Source organism: Hyperolius riggenbachi, chromosome 6 (genome assembly GCF_040937935.1).
Source record: "Hyperolius riggenbachi isolate aHypRig1 chromosome 6, aHypRig1.pri, whole genome shotgun sequence".
NCBI lineage: Eukaryota > Metazoa > Chordata > Amphibia > Anura > Hyperoliidae > Hyperolius > Hyperolius riggenbachi.
In genome coordinates, this window is record NC_090651.1 from 14,991,834 (window position 1) to 15,014,640 (window position 22,807).

The 22,807-nt window shown below is 46.6% G+C and overlaps 1 protein-coding gene across 3 annotated transcripts in view; it reads right to left on the reverse strand.

Moving 5' to 3' along the window:
- The window catches only part of MEGF6 (multiple EGF like domains 6), a 495,432-nt gene that overhangs the window by 367,616 nt on the left and 105,009 nt on the right, over positions 1-22,807 (reverse strand). For all 3 annotated transcript variants that reach the window (XM_068238861.1, XM_068238860.1, XM_068238862.1), the window contains one exon: positions 10,503-10,612. In XM_068238861.1, coding sequence (XP_068094962.1) covers positions 10,503-10,612 — 110 coding nt within the window. The remainder of the gene's footprint in view (positions 1-10,502; positions 10,613-22,807) is intronic.

Consider the following 22,807-nt stretch of genomic DNA (forward strand, 5'->3'; position numbering starts at 1 on the left):
GAACAGAGGCGCCAAAAGGATAAAAGGGGTTTTAAAGGAGCTTAAAAGCCGAAACTTGGTAATTAGAGGAGGCAGTGGTGGACTTACCTCCTCCAAGCAGACACAACACAACTGTACATTCACTATTCAGAAAGTGTGGCAGTGGCAGAAAATATTTTTCTTTCAGGCAGGGCGTACACTCCCAGACAATCACCAGAAACAACTATTGATTGTGATAATCGTATCAAAATTTATTAATCCAAAACATATTCCTGTGTATAGTGAAATACTAAAAAACACATGGGATGGCCACCCCGTCACGCTACATCCACCTCACTCACCACTCATCTCAGCATGCACACGCCGGCATCTAGAGCTAGATAGAATGAGCATTGATGCACTCCAGCAGTGTTAGCAGAAGCTTGAATATAAATGTTGCAATTGCCATGCAGCAAGCAGGTCACCATTAAGAGAGCAATATAGCACAGAGCATAGCACAGAGGCAGGGAAAACAGTCCAGCGATCCACGTCTCACATTGATTCCACTGGTAAATACTGTTAACTGTTTTTTTTTTTTTTTAGACAGCCTGATTATCACACGCACACTACTGCCTTCGAATCAGCTTGAAAATCTCACCCAAATGCTACCAACAGTGACTGCATGGATTTCTCATCTCCATCACATTGTCCCTCAAAGGGTATATTCAACATAGCGCAGTTCATCTCACCATGCCTCTGGGTAAAGGATGAAGTGCTGGTCCTGGCTGGTCCTGGCGTCAGGCTGTCCCACAAATTCCACAGTGTATGTCCTGCGTGAGTCTCCTGTGCATGCTGGGGCTTCCCCAAAGATCTCCTTCCCCTGCTCCCTGTGTGAAGTGGCAGGCGGTGCCGCTGGAGGAGACTGATGGCAAGAAGTCTCAGAGTGATGCCTGGGTGGAGAGCGGGGCGGCGTGGCGTCCCATGCAGGCGGGTAGTTTCCCCGACGTTTCGCCGGCTTCCGGCTTTCTCAGGGGGCGTGGCTACCTTCGCCTACAACTTCCTCTAATATCTGCCCTTGCGGCCAATCACACGCACGCACGCTTCCGCCCATTCATGTCATCAATGCGTACGTACGTGCGCATGGGCACTGGGAGGCGAATACACGGCAGCGTGGACCATTGCAAGGTAAGGGGAGGAAAGGGAGCAGAAGGGGACGGAAAGGGGGGAGGAGTGCCCGGCGAACTCCGCTCAACAAGGAGATAAACAAAAGACTAGATAATAAAGGCCACAAAGAGGTGCACAGCACGTCACTATGCAAGTGCCTCAACATGTAGCCAATACAGCATTACTTAATATACACCGGGCTCCACCCCCAAGACCGTCCCAATCGCACCCACCACCCATAGCCCACCGCACCGTATTAGGAATTACCCAGTTACCCATACGCACGGACACATAAAGCACATATATAACAGTACAGCTAACTGGTGTTGTCAGAGATTGTGATAATAAACACGTCCAAAATGAAAGCTTACTCAAAGTGTCGACGCGGAGAAAGGATATCCGTGAAGACACCATAAGGGTACATAACCCAATCAACCCTCAATAGTTTATATAAGGCAACTATGATCGAGGACTGCCACGAACGCACCCAGCGGCGCATGTCAGAGCAATACCCCCAGATCTCAGGGCCCCAAAGTGCCCAAGCAGGAACCGCTACATGGGCAGGAAATGGGCGAAGCTTGTCTGCTCATTGAGGCCAGGTGCCTCACAAGCCTGTAAGTTGTATATCCAGCGTGATTCGCAGCGTAGGAGAAGTCTATCCGGATTACCACCTCTTATTGTGGGGTGGATGCGATCCAGCACCATGAATCTGACACTGTTGGTGCGGCTATTGTGTTCAAGGGCACAGTGCCTCGCGACAGGAGAGCCCAACTCCCCCTTCTCAATATTTTTTATATGCTCAGATATACGTTCCCTTAGTGGGCGTTTTGTTTTGCCAACATAATATGCTCCACAGTGGCATAACAATATATACACCACTAGGATTGTCTTGCAATTTGCAAAATGGGACAGTGTGACTCTCCTGCCGCAGGGCAAAGAAAAAGCCCTCCCTACCTGAATAAATTGACAGAAATCGCATCCCCCACATGTATACGTGCCCACTGTTACACAATGTCTCTTGGGGTTAACACCAGTGAAGTGGCTCCGTACAAGTCCATCACGCAGAGATCTTGCTCTGCGGAAAGTGAGGTCAGGTTTAGATGACACCATAGGGCCCACGACCGGATCGTTCTGTAGCAAATACCAGTGTCTATTTAAGATGCCCCTGAGTGCAGGATGCTGCACACAATATCTGGTCAAAAAACGCAAAGGACCCGCATTCCTCACGGCCTCCCGTTTACGCGGTTGCAACAAATCCACTCTCCTACTTCGCCATGCTCTGTTGAAGGCTTTGCGTAGACATCTATCACTATACCCTCTCTCTCTAAATCTGGCACGTAAATCATTGGCCTCGTGTAAAAATGAGACGTCATCAGAGCAGTTCCGACGGGCCCTCAAATACTGGCCCATCGGTATGCCCCTGATCGTATGCCGGGGGTGAAAACTATCTGCGCACAATAGCGCATTGGTAGCTGTCTCTTTACGATGCAATGTCGTGGCAAGATTGCCCTCAGGCATGATAGAGATGCGAATATCCAAAAACGAGATAGAGACAGATTGTACTTCCACCGTGAATTTCAAATTTAGATTGTTCCGATTCAATAGTGACACAAAATCCGTCACCTGTGTCGGGGTGCCCGTCCACAGTATCAAAATATCATCTATGTACCTGTGCCAGGACAAAACGTGGCACAGGTACATAGAGAGTCCCTCGTCAGAAAAAAACGCTCGCTCCCAGTCCCCCAGGTACAGGTTTGCGTACGACGGGGCACGTGTTGTCCCCATTGCCGCCCCCTGCACCTGGAGGTACCGGTCCCCATCAAAGGTGAAAATGTTGTTCGTCAACAAGAAATGCAACAAGTCCAGAACGAAACCATTATGCGCAGCATCCTGCACCCCCAACTCCTGCAAGAAATTCGCCACCGCACGTACCCCCAGGTCATGGGGGATGCACGAATAGAGGGACTCGACGTCAAGGGATACGAGGAGAGTGCCAGGCGGGACCACAACATCCTCCAGAACCCTCAAAAGGTGTGTTGTATCCTTAATAAAGGAGGGTAATCCCTGAACATGGGGTTGCAGATGCTTATCCACATAGATGCTAATTTTCTCTGTCAGAGCGCCTCTGCCCGAAACTATCGGGCGTCCAGGCGGTCTCTGAAGACGTTTATGCACTTTCGGCAACGCATAGAATGTTGGGAGGATGGGATCAGCAACCCTCAAGAAGGAGGACACCTCCTCATCAATGATGCCCTTCAACCGTGCACCCTCAATTAAAGAAAAAAGTTCACCCTGGCACCTCTCGACCCTCGACGCCGAGACCCTCGTGTAACAGCCCCGCTGACCGAGGAGGTCCATGCACATGGTCTTATAATCACCTGCTGTCATTACTACTACGTTCCCCCCCTTGTCGGAGGGTTTAATAATCCAATCTGTCCTTGTAGTCAAAAGGTCATATGCCTCACAGTCACTACCTGTTAACTCGGAACCCCCTTCATTCGGTGTACCGAGTCTTGCAATATCCCCCTCAACCGCACGTATAAAACACCTAATGCCCACATTAGCAGACAACGGTGGAAAACGTGTAGATCTGCTCCTAAACTGTTGGTTGATTGTCGTGTATCGGGGCGCATGTATGTTGTCCACAGCAGCAGCCCCATCCACCATCAAAGAACCATCAGCCCCTGTCTGACCAATCTCGTACAAAAAGTTGAGGTCTTCAAGGGCCTCATTGTCCCCCTGAGTTAAACTCACTTCTGGGGGCCCTATTGGAATGATAGTATAATCCTTCCTCTCTACAACTGACTGAAGAAAAAGTTTTCTACAGAAAAGGTGCAGGTCAACTATAAAATCAAATTTATCCAGCTGCTGAAGTGGACAGAACCCCAAACCCCTGCTCAGTAGACATTCCACTGATTCGGGTAGAGTTTCTCCTGTAAGGTTGATGACCTGAAGTTTATTAGGTGTATCTCTAGGGGGATCAGATGATCCACCCACAGCTGCACCAATCCTACACCCGTCCGCTATAAAAAAGGAGCTGAGGATGATGATGAATGGGGCTGGGACTGCGAACCCGCACCTGAAACCCCCACTCCGTCCCCACATTTTGACTGTTGTTTCCCTCCTGTCTTTTTAACTTTGTCTTGAAGGCGAGTTGGATACCTACTTTTTTTAGGTTCTGAGTTGTGGCTTGACTCAGACGCGGCTGAGCTGACACTCACCAACGATGAGTCAGATTCTTCCGCCCCGATATCAATCGGTTTCGGTTTCGGTTTTGATGGCTGGCCGCGAGGCCTAGGGGGGACAGGTCTACTGTCCCACCTATAGGCCTGCCCCGTTTTGTACGCCAAACGATCGTTAAACAGTTTTTTATCCCGAACAAAAACAATATCTTTGTTGTATTTTTTTATATGTAGTTCTAGTTGTTCATTACGTTTTTTATACAATTCATCATCGGAATGTGTCTTCAGCTCAGCCGCTAGTTTATTGATCTCCTCATCAAGACTCACCAGATCTGCTTCATCCAGGTCAGTCATCAATGATAAACATACATGGGCGCAGTTCTCAAAATTCGCCTCCCACTTTCTTTTGAACTCCGCACTTAAATTCTTTCTGTGGGGAAAGATCTGAATTCTGAGCCAGAGGGGACTAAAGTGGTCCCCTATGTACTCTTTGTTGTATTTAATGTTCCACCATAATCTCGACTTTCTTTCATAAAGACGTTCCAATTTCCTGAACCCAGTGTTGATTACCTGCTGGGCATCCCTAACACCCGCCGACTGGGCACAATCGCTCTCTACCTGCGTCACCAGGTCGTCCCACTGTAGCATCCTCGATCAATAAGTCACAATACCAACGAGGTCACTGCGTACCCCGAGTCTCCTGAAGGAGGCTCCCTTAACCCCCTCCTTAACTGGGTCTACACTAGCCAGGGGAAACACAGTGATACTCGAAATAAACCAGATAATCTATCAATTTCCTGGGAGTGCCGCTCCACCAACAATTTACTATTCAGAAAGTGTGGCAGTGGCAGAAAATATTTTTCTTTCAGGCAGGGCGTACACTCCCAGACAATCACCAGAAACAACTATTGATTGTGATAATCGTATCAAAATTTATTAATCCAAAACATATTCCTATGTATAGTGAAATACTAAAAAACACATGGGATGGCCACCCCGTCACGCTACATCCACCTCACTCACCACTCATCTCAGCATGCACACGCCGGCATCTAGAGCTAGATAGAATAAGCATTGATGCACTCCAGCAGTGTTAGTAGAAGCTTGGATATAAATGTTGCAATTGCCATGCAGCAAGCAGGTCACCATTAAGAGAGCAATATAGCACAGAGCATAGCACAGAGGCAGGGAAAACAGTCCAGCGATCCACGTCTCAACATTGATTCCACTGGTAAATACTGTTAACTGTTTTTTTAGACAGCCTGATTATCACACGCACACTACTGCCTTCGAATCAGCTTGAAAATCTCACCCAAATGCTACCAACAGTGACTGCATGGATTTCTCATCTCCATCACATTGTCCCTCAAAGGGTATATTCAACATGGCGTAGTTCATCTCACCATGCCTCTGGGTAAAGGATGAAGTGCTGGTCCTGGCTGGTCCTGGCGTCAGGCTGTCCCACAAATTCCACAGTGTATGTCCTGCGTGAGTCTCCTGTGCATGCTGGGGCTTCCCCAAAGATCTCCTTCTGTACAACTGTACATTCAGTCTACTTATTAACGAACTCCAGGTAAAACAAAGCAACGCGTTTCACGGGTCAGCGCCCGCTTCCTCAGGCAATAGAAAAAGGAGTTACAGCATCTAGCAAAACAAACGACACTCAGCGCCTCTGCCTGAGTGGCGCTAAGTGTCGTTTGTTTTGCTAGATGCTGTAACTCCTTTTTCTATTGCCTGAGGAAGCGGGCGCTGACCCGTGAAACGCGTTGCTTTGTTTTATCTGGGGTTCGTTAATAGACTGAATGTACAGTCGTGTTGTGTCTGCTTGGAGGGGGTAAGTCCACCACTGCCTCCTCTAATTACCAAGTTTTGGCTTTTAAGCTCCTTTAAAACCCCTTTTATCCTTTTGGCGCCTCTGTTCTCTCTTATATAATCAGGTATGTAAGTGGCTGACTCAGTCCTGACTGAGACAGGAAGTGACTACAGTGTGACCCTCACTGATACAAAAATCCGACTATAAAACACTTTCCTAGCAGAAAATGGCTTCTGAGAGGAGGAAAGAGGTAAAAAGGGGAATTTCTTATCCGTGATGGTCACACTGTAGTCACTTCCTGCCTGAGTCAGGACTGAGTCAGCCACTTACATACCTGATATTTAACTCTTTCAGACAGAGAAAGAAAAAAGGAACACAGCAAAGTTATTTGTGTGCTAGGCGCTGTACATACACATGTCTTTCTCATCATGTCACATGTCACCTCGGGTATCCTTTAAGAACAGTAGATGTTATTTGTTTGATGCATCATACCTAGACAAGTAGAAGATGTCACTTATACTGTCCTTTGTTCCTCACTCTCTACTCACTCTCTACATTCCTAATTTCATCCTTGTTTTATAGTTACTTAAATAATGTAATAACATGTTACCAGAGCCGGGACAAGGTCCTCTAGAACCCAAGGCTGAGACACCAAAGTGCGCCCCTCCATCCCTGCCACCCCAGCCGTCACACACTGATTACTATTAGACTAATAGGTGCCCCAGGGCCTCCAACCTCCCCAACACCTTAATCTCTAGTTATCTGGTTTGCAGTCACTGTCATGTATCCCCTTTTCTTATTTCTTTCTGCTTCAAACACAATTGGGAATGACAGCTGAATGAATTGTGCGCCCCCTCCTACACTGCGCCCTGAGGCTGGAGCCTCTCCAGCCTCTGCCTCGGCCCGGCCCTGCATGTTACAACTGACATTCTACAATTCATGCAATTCCCCTCAATAAAAAAGTTTTGGAAACAAATTACACACTTTTTGCCCAGTCATGCAGAACCAGAAGTATAGATTTTCGGATTCAGTAATAAGATATGAGAAATAGGGATGCTGATTTGCTCTCCACAGAAATGAAATTTTACGCATTACCGATCATAACTTGGAAATCAGAAAATGGATTTCAGCAGGAATACCGCATTACTGCAACTCGGTAATTTTAGCCCAATGACAGAACTCGGAAGCATTGGACCACTCAGAGAACTGGGATGTATTTTGCCATCTGGAACCTTCACTCCTCCCAGGAGATCCTCTTGTCCTCTAGCTTGATTACCTCCTCTCAGTCCCACATCCAGGACTTCTCCCAAGCATCACCTCTCCTTTGGAACTCTCACAGCCAGTCCATCATGCTCCAAGACAGGGGCGTAGGAATAGGCCCTGCAGCCCCTGCGCCCGCGGGCCCCCCCCCCCCCCCTGGGGCCCGCTCGGGGCCGTTTTGTGGGTGCTGGAGGGGTGGCCGCATGAGGGGAAAGCCTTGCCCACAGTCGGCGGGGAGAGGGGTAGTTCCCCCCTCTCCCTCACCTCGGGGCTCTCCCCTCTGCGCTCCCCTCCAGCTCGTGTCTGTGGGGCTGTGGTGGGCAGCGAGCGGCGGGCAGATACATACCTGCTTCCGTGCGTTCCATCGGAGACTTCTCCCTCTAGCGGCTGACGTCACTTCCGGAAGTGACGTCAGCCGCTAGAGGGAGAAGTCTCCGATGGAACGCACGGAAGCAGGTATGTATCTGCCCGCCGCTCGCTGCCCACCACAGCCCCACAGACACTTACGAGCTGGAGGGGAGCGCAGAGGGGAGAGCCCCGAGGTGAGGGAGAGGGGGGAACTACCCCTCTCCCCGCCGACTGTGGGCAAGGCTTTCCCCTCATGCTGCCACCCCTCCAGCACCTACAAAACGGCCGCGAGCGGGCCCCGGGGGGGGGGGGGGGCCCCGCTCAGAAAATCTGCAGGGGGGCCCGGTGGGGCCTAGTTACGCCCCTGCTCCAAGACTGGGAACCTTGAAACGTACTGTCAAAAACACACCTGATTACACATGCACTAGTACTGGAGATTTACTGCCTCATCCGCTAACCCCTGTGCCTCCTTCCTTAAAGAAAATCTGTAATGAAAAAAACCTCCCCTGGGGGGGTACTCACCTCGGGTGGGGGAAGCCTCCGGATCTTCCCCCGTCCTCCTCGGTCCCACAGCGTCAGAGAAAATCCTCCCGGAGCGACGGCGATGTAAATATTTACCTTTAGGCTCCAGCGGGGGAGCAGTATCCGCTCTTCCCACGGAGATAGGCGAAAATAGCCGATCTCCGTTGGGCCGCTCTACTGTGCAGGCGCAAGTCTCCTGCGCCTGCGCAGTAGAGCGGACCCGACGGAGATCAGCTATTTTCGCCTATCTCCGTGGGGAGAGCCGCAACAGCGCCCCGCTGGAGCCAGGGAAGGTAAATATTGCACAGGCTGTCGGATTTGTCGCCTGTGCGTTCCGCGGGCTGCAGCGAGTCCGCCGTGGGACAGAGGAGGACGGGGGAAGCCTCGATAGAGTCCAGAGGCTTCCCCCTACTGAGGTGAGTAACCCCCAGGGGAACTTTTTTTCAGTACAGGTTTTCTTTAATGTGTACACCCCACTCCCCTCTAGATTGTAAGTTTGCAAGGGCAGGGACCTCCTCCTAGTGTTTCTTATTCTGATGTAATTTATCATATGAACATGTACCAATATTGGTGATATCTCAAACCATACATCCACTATGAATGTATTTGTATTGCTAGTTGTCCCGGTTGTACAGAGCTCTCTGAACACCTCATGTATCTATGCTCCCCACGACTTGTTTTGTACTATGTACAACGCTACAGAAGATGTTGGCGCTATATAAATAAAAAATAACATGGCCAAGATGCAATAAAGGGAAGGAATTGTTTGTTCGGGGTTGCTGGAAGAATGAACATTTCTATCCTGTTAGCACAAGGCCAGTTATTAGTGGTTCTCTTTACTTCTAGCGGTCTCCCCCAGCGGGGAATATATCCAATCCGTGGGGGGAAGGGGGACTCCCTGCCTGACACAGCTGAGATCTCCCCTGGCAGGGAATACCCCGGGCAGGGGAGGGAGGGTGGCATGGACTTCCTGCCTGACATTGCCATGTACCCAGCCTGATGGGGAAGGGGGGGGGGGGAACGGGACTTCCTGCCTGACACGGCTGAGATCTCCCCTGGCAGGGAATGTATCCAGTCCACGGGGCTGGGGGGGGGGGGGGGGGAGGACTTCCTGCCTGACATTGCCATGTACCCAGCCTGATGAGGGGGGGGGGGGGGGGGAACGGGACTTCCTGCCTGACACGGCTGAGATCTCCCCTGGCAGGGAATGTATCCAGTCCACGGGGCTGGAGGGGTAGGGGGGGGAGGAGGACTTCCTGCCTGACATTGCTGAGATCTCCCGCCACCCTGAAAGGTGGAAAAACTCCATTTTAATTGCATGAGATCTTGGCAGATTTATGCTTTGCTGAAATGTCCCTCATGAATTAAACCAACACCCGTCCGGCGTACGTACGGCGCAATAAATCATTCTTCGCTTCTGCCGCCAATCCCGCCAACCGGCATAAGCATATTTTAATATTAATCTCTGGCATTCTGTGATATTTAAACCTCAGAGATCTGCCATTCCGGCCGCGGACAGAGGAACAGGAGGCATGCGGGCACAAAACAAACATGCCAAGTCTGAGAGGCTGGCCACAGAAAGGCTGAATGTGGGCATTCGTCAGGGCAGCAGAGAAAAGTGCTTCATTTTTACAATAATTCTGTATAAATGATCTAGTCAGTGTTTGCTCATTGTAAAATATTTCCTCTCCCTGATTTACATTCTGACATTTATCACATGGTGACATCTTTACTGCTGGCAGGTGATGTCACTGGAAGGAGAAGCTGCTTGCTTTTTTTTTTGGGCAGTTGTCCCAGCTGTTATTTCCCACAATGCAACAAGGTTCACAGACAGGAAACTGCCAGAACCCTGGTCCTCACAGTTTCCTGTGGGAGGGGTTTCACCACAATATCAGCCATACAGCGCCCCCTGATGATCCGTTTGAGAAAAGGAATAGATTCCTCATGGGAAAGGGGGTATCTGCTACTGATTGGCATGAAGTTCAATTCTTGGTTAAGGTTTCTCTTTAAAAACAATACCAGGTGCCAGGCTGTCCTGCTGATCCTCTGCCTCTTATACTTTTGGCCATTGACCTTGAACAAGCATGCAGATCAGGTGCTCTGACTGAAGTCTGACTGGATTACCTGCATGCTTGTTTCAGGGTTTTGACAAACACCACTGTAAGATAACAATCACTGTAGCTTTGCACTGTCATTGTTCCCCAGCATGTCTCCCAATGTGAAAGGTTGGCAGATTCGGTCTGAGCTGTACTCACAATGACGGCAGCCGGCCTCCCCATTCAGCTGCGACCATCCTGGGCAACACTTATTCACAGTCTTGTATTCCCGACTGTAGACCTGGCGGTATGTCGTGTAGTACGCTGTCCTGCAAGACAAAATCACCCAATCAATGTGTGACAAACTGCGAAGAGTGATGGGGGAGGAGAAATGATCATTGTTGTGCTACACACGTTTATCATAAAATATTGTATAATAACAGCAATAAATGGTAATCCACAGCAGCTAAATACACTTACAACTTATGGAGATATAAAGATGGAGAGGACACTATGGATTTCTTCTGTCCAGAGTTAGATTGTGAGCTCCTCTGAGGACAGACTGTGACATGACTATGTACTCTGTAATGTGCTGCAGGAGATATCAGTGCTATATAAATACATAATAATAATATGGTAGGACATTAGACTATGACTATGGTAGGATTAGATTGTGAGCTCCTCTGGGGACAGTAAGTGACATGACTATGTACTCTGTAATGTGCTGCAGAAGATGTCAGTGCTATATAAATACATAATAATAATATGGTAGGACATTAGACTATGACTATAGTAGGGATTAGATTGTGAGCTCCTCTGAGGACAGACCGTGACATGACTATGTACTTTGTAATGTGCTGCAGAAGATGTCAGTGCTATATAAATACATAATAATAATATGGTAGGACATTAGACTATGACTATAGTAGGGATTATATTGTGAGCTCCTCTGAGGACAGTCAGTGACATGACTATGTACTCTGTAATGTGCTGCAGAAGTTGTCAGTGCTATATAAATACATAATAATAATATAGTAGGATATTACACTATGACTATGGTAGGATTAGATTGTGAGCTCCTCTGAGGACAGTCAATGACATGACTATGTACTCTATAAAGTGCTGCAGAAGATGTCAGTGGCAGAAACTGCATTATAATAAAGATAATAACACAGTGGGGGTGGGAGTGATTTATCACCATGGGCACTATACATGGGTCCCTGTCATGTGACTTGCTATTAGGCAGTGGCGTAGCTTAGGAGCTGTGGGCCCCGATGCAAGTTTTACATGGGGCCCCCCCAAGCACTCTATTCATAACAATTGATGTGGCGCACCAAAACCTGCCAATGGCAACTACAGTGTCAGAGGTGCAAGAAGGGAATGGGGAACAGCTTGTTAATCATTACCACTATTCAAAGTATCTATAGAAGTGATTATTATGAGCACAGGACCAATAGAGAGCTAATACTGCATTTCAGGGAGGGCCCTACGGGGGCCCCTCTGGCCCAAGGGCCCCGATGCGGTCGCAACCTCTGCACCCCCTATTGCTACGCCCCTGCTATTAGGACAGTCTGCTGGCTCGCTGGGTTTGCTGAATGAGTTGGCGGAGGGTATCTGTTATCAGCTCTAATATACTACACACGTCTGATTTTTACTATAAACACAGTTATGACCCTGTTTTGAGACAATATTAAAAAGTAACTTTTAATTCACAATGGTAAAAAATAAAAAGTTTATTTTGTGTTTATTTTTCCTTTTATTTTGTTTTACAAATACCTAGTTGGGCAGCAAAAATTGCGTATCTCCCCCATAGAGACCCTATATATAGCTAGGTCACCTGGGGTTTCTGCCCTTTACCAGGTAAAAAATGCTGATAAGATTCTACATAAATAAGAAAAACCCTCCACCTAAACCAACATGTTTCGGCTCATAAGACTAGAGCCGTCGTCAGGGCATGAATAAGTAAAGTGCTAGGGTGCCAAGTGCATTATAGAGGAATCATATAGCCAGTTACAAACACATAGATAAGGAAAACAACAAACGAGAGATGTACTCTCAAGCTGAGTCAACCATCAACTGGTTGACTCAGCTTGAGAGTACATCTCTCGTTTGTTGTTTTCCTTATCTATGTGTTTGTAACTGGCTATATGATTCCTCTATAATGCACTTGGCACCCTAGCACTTTACTTATTCATGCCCTGACGACGGCTCTAGTCTTATGAGCCGAAACATGTTGGTTTAGGTGGAGGGTTTTTCTTATTTATGTAGAATTTTATCAGCATTTTTTACCTGGTAAAGGGCAGAAACCCCAGGTGACCTAGCTATATATAGGGTCTCTATGGGGGAGATACGCAATTTTTGCTGCCCAACTAGGTATTTGTAAAACAAAATAAAAGGAAAAATAAACACAAAATAAACTTTTTATTTTTTACCATTGTGAATTAAAAGTTACTTTTTAATATTGTCTCAAAACAGGGTCATAACTGTGTTTATCAGCTCTAATACTCATCTCATGGCTCAATACTTTAGATAGTCTCTGGTATAATGGAAGGGTGAAGTGCCTCCATGTTACCAGTCCTGGCGGCCCCCAGCACCGCCGCTCTCCACATTGTCACATGCTGTCACCAGCGCCCATCAGGGAGATACCAGAGACTCAGATAAACGGCTTGTTGCTTAGACACGATGTTTAAACACCCGGCCACCTGCCCTCCCTGCGCTGATGGCGTTATCTGCGATATTACAACCCGTAGAAGGGCACGGCACCCTCTCCCGCTATCAGCACGCAGCAGTTACAGTAGATTAAGGCCTCTCAGCTTCTGTATCGCTTCATGTTAACCGTTTATTGGATCAGAAGCCGTGAAATAAAACGCTACGGTACAAGCGTCTCACCTTCTCCGTACTGTGAAGGTGACCGTTCCCCCAAATAAAATAACCCCAACCGCACGCGACAAGGCGACATCATCAGATAGAAGTTATAGAACTCAAAAAGAAAAAAAGATTATTATGATACAGTAATGGTAATAAGTTAAAAAAAAAATTACCTCATCTGTACTATAAGGGTATAACACGGTAAAACATGTAAAGGGTTACTGCAAACAAATTAATATTATTTATATAGTGCTAACACCTTCCACAGCCCTGTACAGAGCATATATGGTGGTATCACTGACTGACCTCAGAGGAGCTCACAATCTAATCCTACCATAGTCATAGTCTAATGTCCTACCATATTATTATTATGTATTCATATAGCACTGACATCTTCTGCAGCACATTACAGACTACATAGTCATGTCACTGATTGTCCTCAGAGGAGCTCACACTCTAATCCTACCATAGTCATAGTCTAATGTCCTAACATATTATTATTATGTATTTATATATCAGTGACATCTTCTGCAGCACTTTACAGAGTACATAGTCATGTCACTGATTGTCCTCAGAGGAGCTCACACTCTAATCCTACCATAGTCATAGTCTAATGTCCTACCATATTATTAATATGTATTTATATATCAGTGACATCTTCTGCAGCACTTTACAGAGTACATAGTCATGTCACTATCTGTCCTCAGAGGAGCTCACACTCTAATCCTACCATAGTCATAGTCTAATGTCCTACCATATTATTATTATGTATTTATATATCAGTGACATCTTCTGCAGCACTTTACAGAGTACATAGTCATGTCACTGACTGTCCTCAGTGAATATGAATATAAAAAACAGATACCTAAGGAGAGGGAAGGCTCCAGATCCTATAGAGTGACAAGCCTTCTCGTTCTCCTGCCAGTCTGCTCGTTCTCCCGCAGGCTCCTCCATTTGAATCTCCCGCTGCGGGAGACTTCGGCAGTCCTCTGAAGCGCTCTGACCAGCGGCTCTGTACTGCGCAGGTGTGAGTGCTCTAGAGAGTAATGACTAATGTTACTGAAATTAAATGGAAGATATCACACATGCGCCCCACATGCAATACACCGGCAACCACGTGGGGCGTGAATGAGGAAGAGTAGTGCAGCGGCGGACGCTGGCCAGGTGAAGTATTAATGCACGGCATCTGGGGGAGGGGACTTTGATACATTTACATTTGGAGGATGCGACCAGGGGTTTTCCATCACGTTTGTTCTCGATTATCGCAGCCCTTACCGCTGCACACCCGATCGAGCATGCCAACCTCAGATTTTCCAGCATGTCTGATTGATACATGAGATCGATACATGCAACCAATTTCAGCCCGACATTGGTTTGATTGTCAATAAGGCATGCTCTTGGCGGCACCGATTGTTATAATATCAATAATAATTGTCTTATCTGATGGTCGATCGGCCGCCAAGTCTACAGATGTATGGCCACCTTTAGCTAGAGCTGTGTACATTCCACAGTGATACGTTAACTGATAAGCAGTAAGGGCTCGCTCACATCTATCCAACGCAGATGGCTGTGCGATCGGAACGCAGCGCATCCGATCACACGCCATCTGCCCTGCTGCGCTGCTGATCCCATCCATTGACAGTGATGGGATCAGCTCTGCGGTGCGGGCAAAATGCAGGCAGCAGTACGCAAGCACTTCCCAACGCATCGTACTGCTGCGCAGCGCAGTAGATGTGAACGCTAGAAGGGCAGTCTATGCCCTTCTGCCGTTCCTGCGTTTCAGCACATCATACGCGCTTCCATATCCGCACGGAAGCGCGTATGATATGAACGAGGCCTAAGTGCTGTGATCTTCTGGGAAAGAGAGAGGGTTTTTTTACTGACACCACAAAGTTTTTCATGGACTTTACTGACAGCCCAGATTTGTTGACTTTTTTACTGACTGATAGTAAATTAATTTACTGATGGTTGGCAACACTGGGGGGGGAACGCAGAGACCAGGAGGAGAACAGGAAGACCGTATAGGACCCAGAGCCTTCCCTCTCCTTAGGTGAGTATCTGTTTTTTATTTTCAAAATGGCTTCAGACTCCCTTTAAGCCCATGTTTTTTATGCATTTTGAGTGAAATATATCACAGTTTGCAATGTACAACATTTCTGGCATTGCTCATCAACCATTCTTGTATCATTCACTTTTATTACCTTGCTGGCTGGATTTGCCATGCTAGCTTCCTGTGTCTATGGCAGGTCCGAACTCCTACCTCTATCCCAGCATCCCCCACAGCAGGAAGCCAGTAAGTTGCTGGGGAGGGGCAGCACCGAGCCTTTTCCAGTGAACACAGAGCTGACCCCGCCCACAGGAAAGAACTGCCACCCTGCTGGCAGCTCTGTACTCTGTCTGTGCGCAGATCTCTGGGTCATGTGACTGACTTTTACAAACAGGCTGCATCAAATATAAAAATGAAAAAAACTTTGTACTGGCTTTTTTTCTTATAAGCATCATTAAAGCGGACCCAAACCAAACATTTATTTAATTCAAAATATTTAGTTGCGCCACTCTGACACATACAAAGATAAATAAACTTTCCTTCAAGCCTATCAGCATTTCAGTGCATGCTTTTCACCCTTCTCTTTTCATAACTAGGGTTATACTGGTGGCAGCCATTACTTCTGAGCTTAGGAGGAGGTTTTAGATCATGGGTGTGTTTGTCATCAGTTCCCCTCCCTCACAGGGGTGTCGTCTATGTGAAATCTCACACAAGCTGAGATCTCCTCCCCTGTGACATCATCAGTAGCAGTCTGTGTTTTGTTTTTTTATCTTCTCCACCAGTCTGCCGGATTCTGTCCCGGCAATATGAAAGGAAGGGAGGGGTTCCTCCAATAAATGTAAAATATTTTATTTTTGTCATCATGCAGCAGAAAAAAGGCTGCTATTTATTATTACTTATAATTTACAAAATAGAATTTATTTCTGAAATCTTGTATTTTTAATTTGGGTCCACTTTAAGACCACTTGTTGACTAAACACTGAGAGTACTTAAAAATAATTTTCAAAATACGCTATTAACCCGGTTTGTTTAACATGTCTTCCGCTATGAAAAATATTTTGAAAACAAATATAAAAATGGAATGATTAATGGCGCAGTCTGCTATTCACCTTCACTAGCAAGGGAACATTCAGGAGGGTCAACTATGGCCTTAAAGCGAATACGAGATGAGAGTGATATGGAGGCTGCCATATTTACTTCCTTGGGGAATACCAGTTGCCTGGCTGTCCTGCTAAATCTAATACTTTTAGCCATAGCCCCTGAACAAGCATGCAGCAGATCAGGTGTTTCTGACATTATTGTCAGATCTGACAAGATTAGCTGCATGCTTGTTTACTGCAACTGCAGCCAAATAGACCAGCAGGGAGGCAACTGGTATTGTTTCAAAAGAAATAAATATGGCCGCCTCCATATCACTCTCACCTCGGGTTCACTTTAAAGTGTGCCAAGGATGGGGGGGGGGGAGGATGAGACACAGAGGCATGTTCCCTGCTACATGACATGCCTCTGTGTCTTCCCACCGCCACACTATCACCCCCTGAAATTGGCGACATGCAGTTTGTTGCCAATCCGGAGGGGAATGGAGGAGAAGTCATCTCTGCTAAACACCTATTGGGGCATTCCTGCAGGCCTTCCCCCACTGCCATTGGGCAGCTCTACCTCTCCATAGCCACTCCCCCTGCCACTCCCCCGCCTCCCTGCATGCTGAGACACGCAGAGCAGCTCTTCCAGCGTCATGACCTCAGAGGTCACGAAACTACGGTATATCTGGCCACAGGAGCGATGGTGATACCTGATCCGCCCAGCCCCCCAGATCAGCTAGCATTGTTTGTTTGTTTTTTTTAACCTCCCTGGCGTTCAATTTCCCCAGGATTTCTGTGCAAAAGGTGGTCCAATTAATTTTCATCACCTTTTTTTTCATCTGTAACTTGCCAAAATGTGAGAAGCAAGGGTCTAGTATACAGTGCAGGAGAGTATAAGGCTCGGTTCACATTAGCTTTTGCTAGCGGATCTGGTCGTACGATTCCGTGATCTGTTCCGCTGAATGGACAAAAAAATGCTGAAGGCCCTAATTTCCCGGACCGTTTCACTCAGCGGAACGGAAAGGTAAGGATTTGCAGCGCAATAGGAACCTTTGTAAAAACTGACGTTTTACAGCACACTGGCAGTAAAAATGGACCACTTTCCCGGATCCAGATGGCCGGATCTGTATGGCCGGTTCTGCAAAAACGCAAATGTGAATAGGGACTTAAAGGGGCAGTATGGCGAAAAATTGTAAAATTTAAAATATGTGCAAACATAAACAAATAAGAAGTATATTTTTTCCAGAGTAAAATGAGCCATACATTACTTTTCTCCTATGTTGCTGTCACTTACAGTTGGTAGTAGAAATATGACAGAAGTGACTGGTTTTGGACTAGTCCATCTCTTCATAGGGGATTCTCGGCTTTTATTCTTTATAAAGCTATTCCTGAAAAAGAATTTAAACAATGATGCTGGCCAGCCTCCCTGCTACCCACACAGTTTTTTGGCAGTTGGACGGAGCAACTGCATTTACTAAGTGCTTTTGAAAATAAATAAATCCGTGAGAATCCCCCATGAAGAGATGGACTAGTCCAAAACCTGTCGCTTCTGTCAGATTTCTACTACTTACTGTAAGTGACAGCACCATAGAAGAAAAGTAATTTATGGCTCATTTTAGTCTGGAAAAAAACGTACTTCTTATTTGCATATGTTTGCACATATTTTACATTTTAAAATGTTTCGCCATAGCGCCCCTTTAACTTGTGTGCACATCAATACTGTTCCCAGCATGTTTTGTATGGACGTGTATAACCGTCAATACCGCTAGGGAAGTTAAATCCCCACCTCGGGTTCCAGGGCCGGTTTAAGCAACAATGGGGCCCCAGGGCAAAATAACCCTGGGGGGCCCCCCAACAGATACCCCGGAACAAAAATCGGCATTAAGGGACCTTTTTTGCAGCTGGTATAGTCGGGGTGTGAAGCCCCAATTGGTCGAAGCTCCACATTAAAAAGTTTCAGGAGGGGGGACCCCACATAATTTTTTTTTTTTAATTCCCACACTCTAAACATAAAAAAATTTGGGAAAATAGGAAAAAATGCCAGGGATCTTCATACAGCCATATTGCGGCTGTATAGCGATCCCTCGCCAAAGCGCTGCGGCTGCGTATAGACCCCCTGGAAACCCCGTCAGGAAATATATTGCTTTTTCTTTTGATGCATGTAAAATTACACTACCGTTAGGTTTGCTACTAAAAGTGACATTTACCACATTTAAAAGTATACTTTTTTCCTTTGAAACTTTAAAATCGATTTTCTCAAAAACTATAAGGTATTTTTGAAAAATAGTTTTTTCCTCTTATTTCCAATGATCTCCTTAACATATCCTGCGAATTTAGGGTTTCTAGAATTTAAGGTGGATTTGCTATTAACCATTAAAGCCGGCGGGTTTTTAAATGTGTATTTTTTTTCCTTTGAAACTTTAAAATCAGTTTTCTCAAAAACTATAAGGTCGATTTGAAATTTTTGTTTTCCTCTTGTAGCTACTGGGGGCCCCTACAAACTCTGGGGCCCTGGGGCAATTGCCCCCTTTGCCTCTATGGTAGCGCCGGCCCTGTCGGGTTCTCCTTAATAAGTCATTCTGAATTGTGCCCAGTAAGGCCCAACGGCAGTGAACTCACAGGGTAAAATGAATGGTTAATTGCCTCTTTATATCTACCCCGGCTGGAAAGGTCCCAAAAGAGCAGCTGATCAAGAATGTAATTACTTTTCCTGATTGATTTTTCCACTTTTACAAGGCAGTAGCAGCAGAAGTTACTTCCAGATACACAGTTGTTCTCCAGACTCCTGCAGACAAGTAACTTCCAGCAAAAGGCTCCTCTCCTCTCTCCTTCCCAGCTGTCCTCCTGCAGACAAGCAACCTCCAGCAACAGGCTCCTCTCCTCTCTCCTTCCCAGCCATCCTCCTGCAGACAAGTAACCTCCAGCAAAACGCTCAAAGTAAATCACGAGGCGGCACACCACTGGCTGCAAAGATGCGTGCATTATGAAACAGATGCACTACATGTTACGGAAAATCCTTCATCAGGTGCATGTAACCTCCAGCAAAAGGCTTCTCTCCTTCCCAGCTGTCCTCCTGCAGACAAGCAACCTCCAGCAAAAGGCTTCTCTCCTTCCCAGCTGTCCTCCTGCAGACAAGCAACCTCCAGCAAAAGGCTTCTCTCCTTACCAGCTGTCCTCCTGCAGACAAGCAACCTCCAGCAAAATGCTTCTCTCCTCTCTCCTTCCCAGCCGTCCTCCTGCAGACAAGCAACCTCCAGCGAAAGGCTTCTCTCCTCACTCCTTCCCAGCTGTCCTCCAGCAGACAAGCAACATTCATCAACAGGCTTCTCTCCACTTTCCTTCACAGCTGTCCTCCTGCAGACAAGTAACATCCAGCAAAAGGCTTCTCTCCACTTTCCTTCACAGCTGTTCTCCTGCAGACAAGCAAACTCCATCAAAAGGCTCCTCTCCTCTCTTCTTCCCAGCTGTCTTTCTGCAGACAAGCAACCTCCAGCAAAAGGCTTCTCTCCTCTCTCCTTCCCATTAATGGTTGATACTTCAATGATATTTCAGCAATACTCACCATAGATGGGCAATGCTTGGCAAACCCTTGCCATCTAATAGCAGCAGCTGCTCTGTAAGTCACGACGGCCAGGACAGTGTTATGACATGAGGATGATATAGCTTTGACAAATTCTGAGGTGAACGGCCAATTCATTAGAGGGTTACCATAAATACTGCATGGAGTAAGGCAAAGTTCTTTATAGAGTGACCTTAGAAGCGTACAGATAGATTGGTCTATCTGGATTAGTTCCAGTTATACAGTCCTATGCGTCAGCAGTATATAAAGATGAGAAGGAATACAGCAGCGTAACAAAGCACTGAAGTAAACCTGATTAACATATGTAGTATATTCGGGTGAATCAGGTCATTCTTAAAGCCCAAGTTGTGCTATTTTAATGCATTTTATAATACAATTGAATTAATTGGAAATGCAGTCTTATGCTTGGCATGTCTGTACTTTTGCCGTATAGATAATGAAAGTACCTGGCTTGCTGGATACTGTAGGTCCTTTTACTGTGAGGTAGGCGGGGTCATCGATGAGGTCAGAGGAGTGAGAAATGTTCACTAGCTGGGGAATGCCCCCTCTCCTGGCAGAGGCCAGTTTTGTAAAGATATCCTGGGTCACATGACTGTTTTCCAATTTCTCTGGAATGGTAGGACACATGCCTGATTCCTGAGTGGGCCGCTGACCATATTCTTAAAGGATATCCAAGGCGATTAATATAATCTAGCTTTATTTACCCGGGGCTTCTTCCAGTCCCTAGAGGTAACGTGTCACCCAACTCTGGTCTTCTCCCAGTCCTGCTGGCAGCTTCTACAACAGGGCTCAGGAACCTTTTTGGCTGAGAGAGCCATAAACGCCACATATTTTAAAATGTAATTCCGTGAGAGCCATAAAATATGTTTCAAACTCGGACAGTAGGGCTCACGTCCCTGTTGCCATGGTGATGTGTATACAGTTGATCCGCAGGGCAGCGGAAATGTCAGACGCGTCTTCAACTTCTCTTGGGTTTCAGCAACATCAGCAATATCAGCAATTTCCCCGAGAGCCAGACAGGAGAAATACCGACTAACAGCTTGTACAATTAGCTAGCTGACTTGGGAGTTGATTCACTTTGTTGGACGAGATCCCTGCACTTTGGCCCAATAGGATTCCTGTCAAGTGACAGGCAGCCTATTGCGCCAATCAAAGTGTGGGGATCTCGTTCTACAAAGTCATTGGACCTGACAGGGTGCAGAGTGGGACAATTGGAGCGGCCGTTAGTTTTAGGGTAGCGTGAGTAAGTCAGTGGTGCATGCTACAGCAGTAGCGTGCACTACTTTGAAAATGTTACTTGCGCTGTCACACTAAGCTGAGCTGCTTGAGCAGTGTAGCTTAGTGAATCAACCCCTATCTGATTTGTCTGTGATCAAGATGTAGCCATCAAAAGAGCCACATCTGCCTCCCGAGCCATAGATTCCCTACCTCTGCACTAAAGTATCGCCGAACCCCAATAGGTCAGCGTCTTCTGCGCATGTGCAGGCGTGCGGCCCGCAGGCATAGTAAGCTCCTGATGACATGAGCACAAACACCCGCGCTTGTGCAGAAGACGCCGACCCCTGCAGAGGCTGCCAGCGGAACCACAGAGAAGACCGGAGGTGCGGCGAGGAAGACACATGACCTCTAGGGGCTGGAAGAAGCGCTAGGTAAGTGAAGCTAGATTTTATTAATTGCCTTGGAGATCCTTTAAATCACACCTGCAGTGACAAGCATATGGAGACTGAAATATTTATTTCCGGTTTTTTTTGTAAGCGCTGGCGATTTTAGAAATCGCCCTAAAAAGCGCTTGTGCAATGTTTTCCTATGAGAGTGTTCACACGTAAGCGTTTTGATTTCTTTTAAATCACAAACGCGCTACATGTACCATTTTCTGAGTGTTTTGGCTCAATGGAAGGTATTGGGAAATCGCAAAGCGCTTGAAAAAGCGTTTTGTATCACGATTTCCCGAGCGCTTTTATGAATAAATACATTGTATGTATTCATTTCCGGGTCAAAGAGTTCACTTCCTGACTGATGTCAGGAAGTGAAAAAACTGAATCGTTAAACAAAAGCGCTTGGAAGAGCGCGAAGCGCAGGGAAAACGCTTAAAAAAGCTAAATAAATCGCTCAGCACTTGCGATAGCGCTGGCGATTTATAATGTGAACAAGGCCTTAAACAGAAACAATTTTGAAGCTATTAAGTGACTCAGTTCCTGAAGCTCTCCACCCAGAACTGCAGCATCCCATTCGGTTGGTTTCAACCCTTAATTTTGATCCATTTAGGCCCATGGTTCCTTTGTTCCCCCAGGCCTTATATTCCCCTATATTCTCTCCTCGACTTGTGCTGGTCACACTGTGACAAAGGCCTCGCCCCCCATTAATTACCCTCCGCAGAGCCTGGAAAAGGCTTTCCCTGTGATTCTGAGAAGTGTTTTCTACAAAAAGCAATTGAAACAATCGCCTATTTCCTATTAACGAACCGCCGTTCAAACACCATTTCCAGCCTTTGAAGTCCTGTCAAGCGTCTGATCCTCGCCATCGCGCGCCTTTTGTTCTTCACGCCAGAGTAGTCGATGATCGCCCTGGCTTTTTTTAAATCTGCGTTGGTCTATAGATGGCCCCCGATAATTGATGACAATTACAGCGTAACGCCGTTCAGTGGAGTTCTCTACACCGAGGAAGAATTCTCTGAGCATTCTACATCAAAACTCTCTTCTCTTGTGTTTATTACATTCCTTTATTGCTGCCACATTTGTTTAAATACATCAATTAATGTAGATGACCTTTTTCGGCAGCTAATTATCCCCTGCGCTATCAGCCGTGCTAACGACGACCAGGAATGAATAATAATTCAATTAAAGCGGATCCGAGATGAAAAACGAACTATAACAAGTAACTTGTCTATATATCTTATCTAAAGTTTAGATAGTTTACACAACAAATCTATCTGCAAACAGCTTCAACA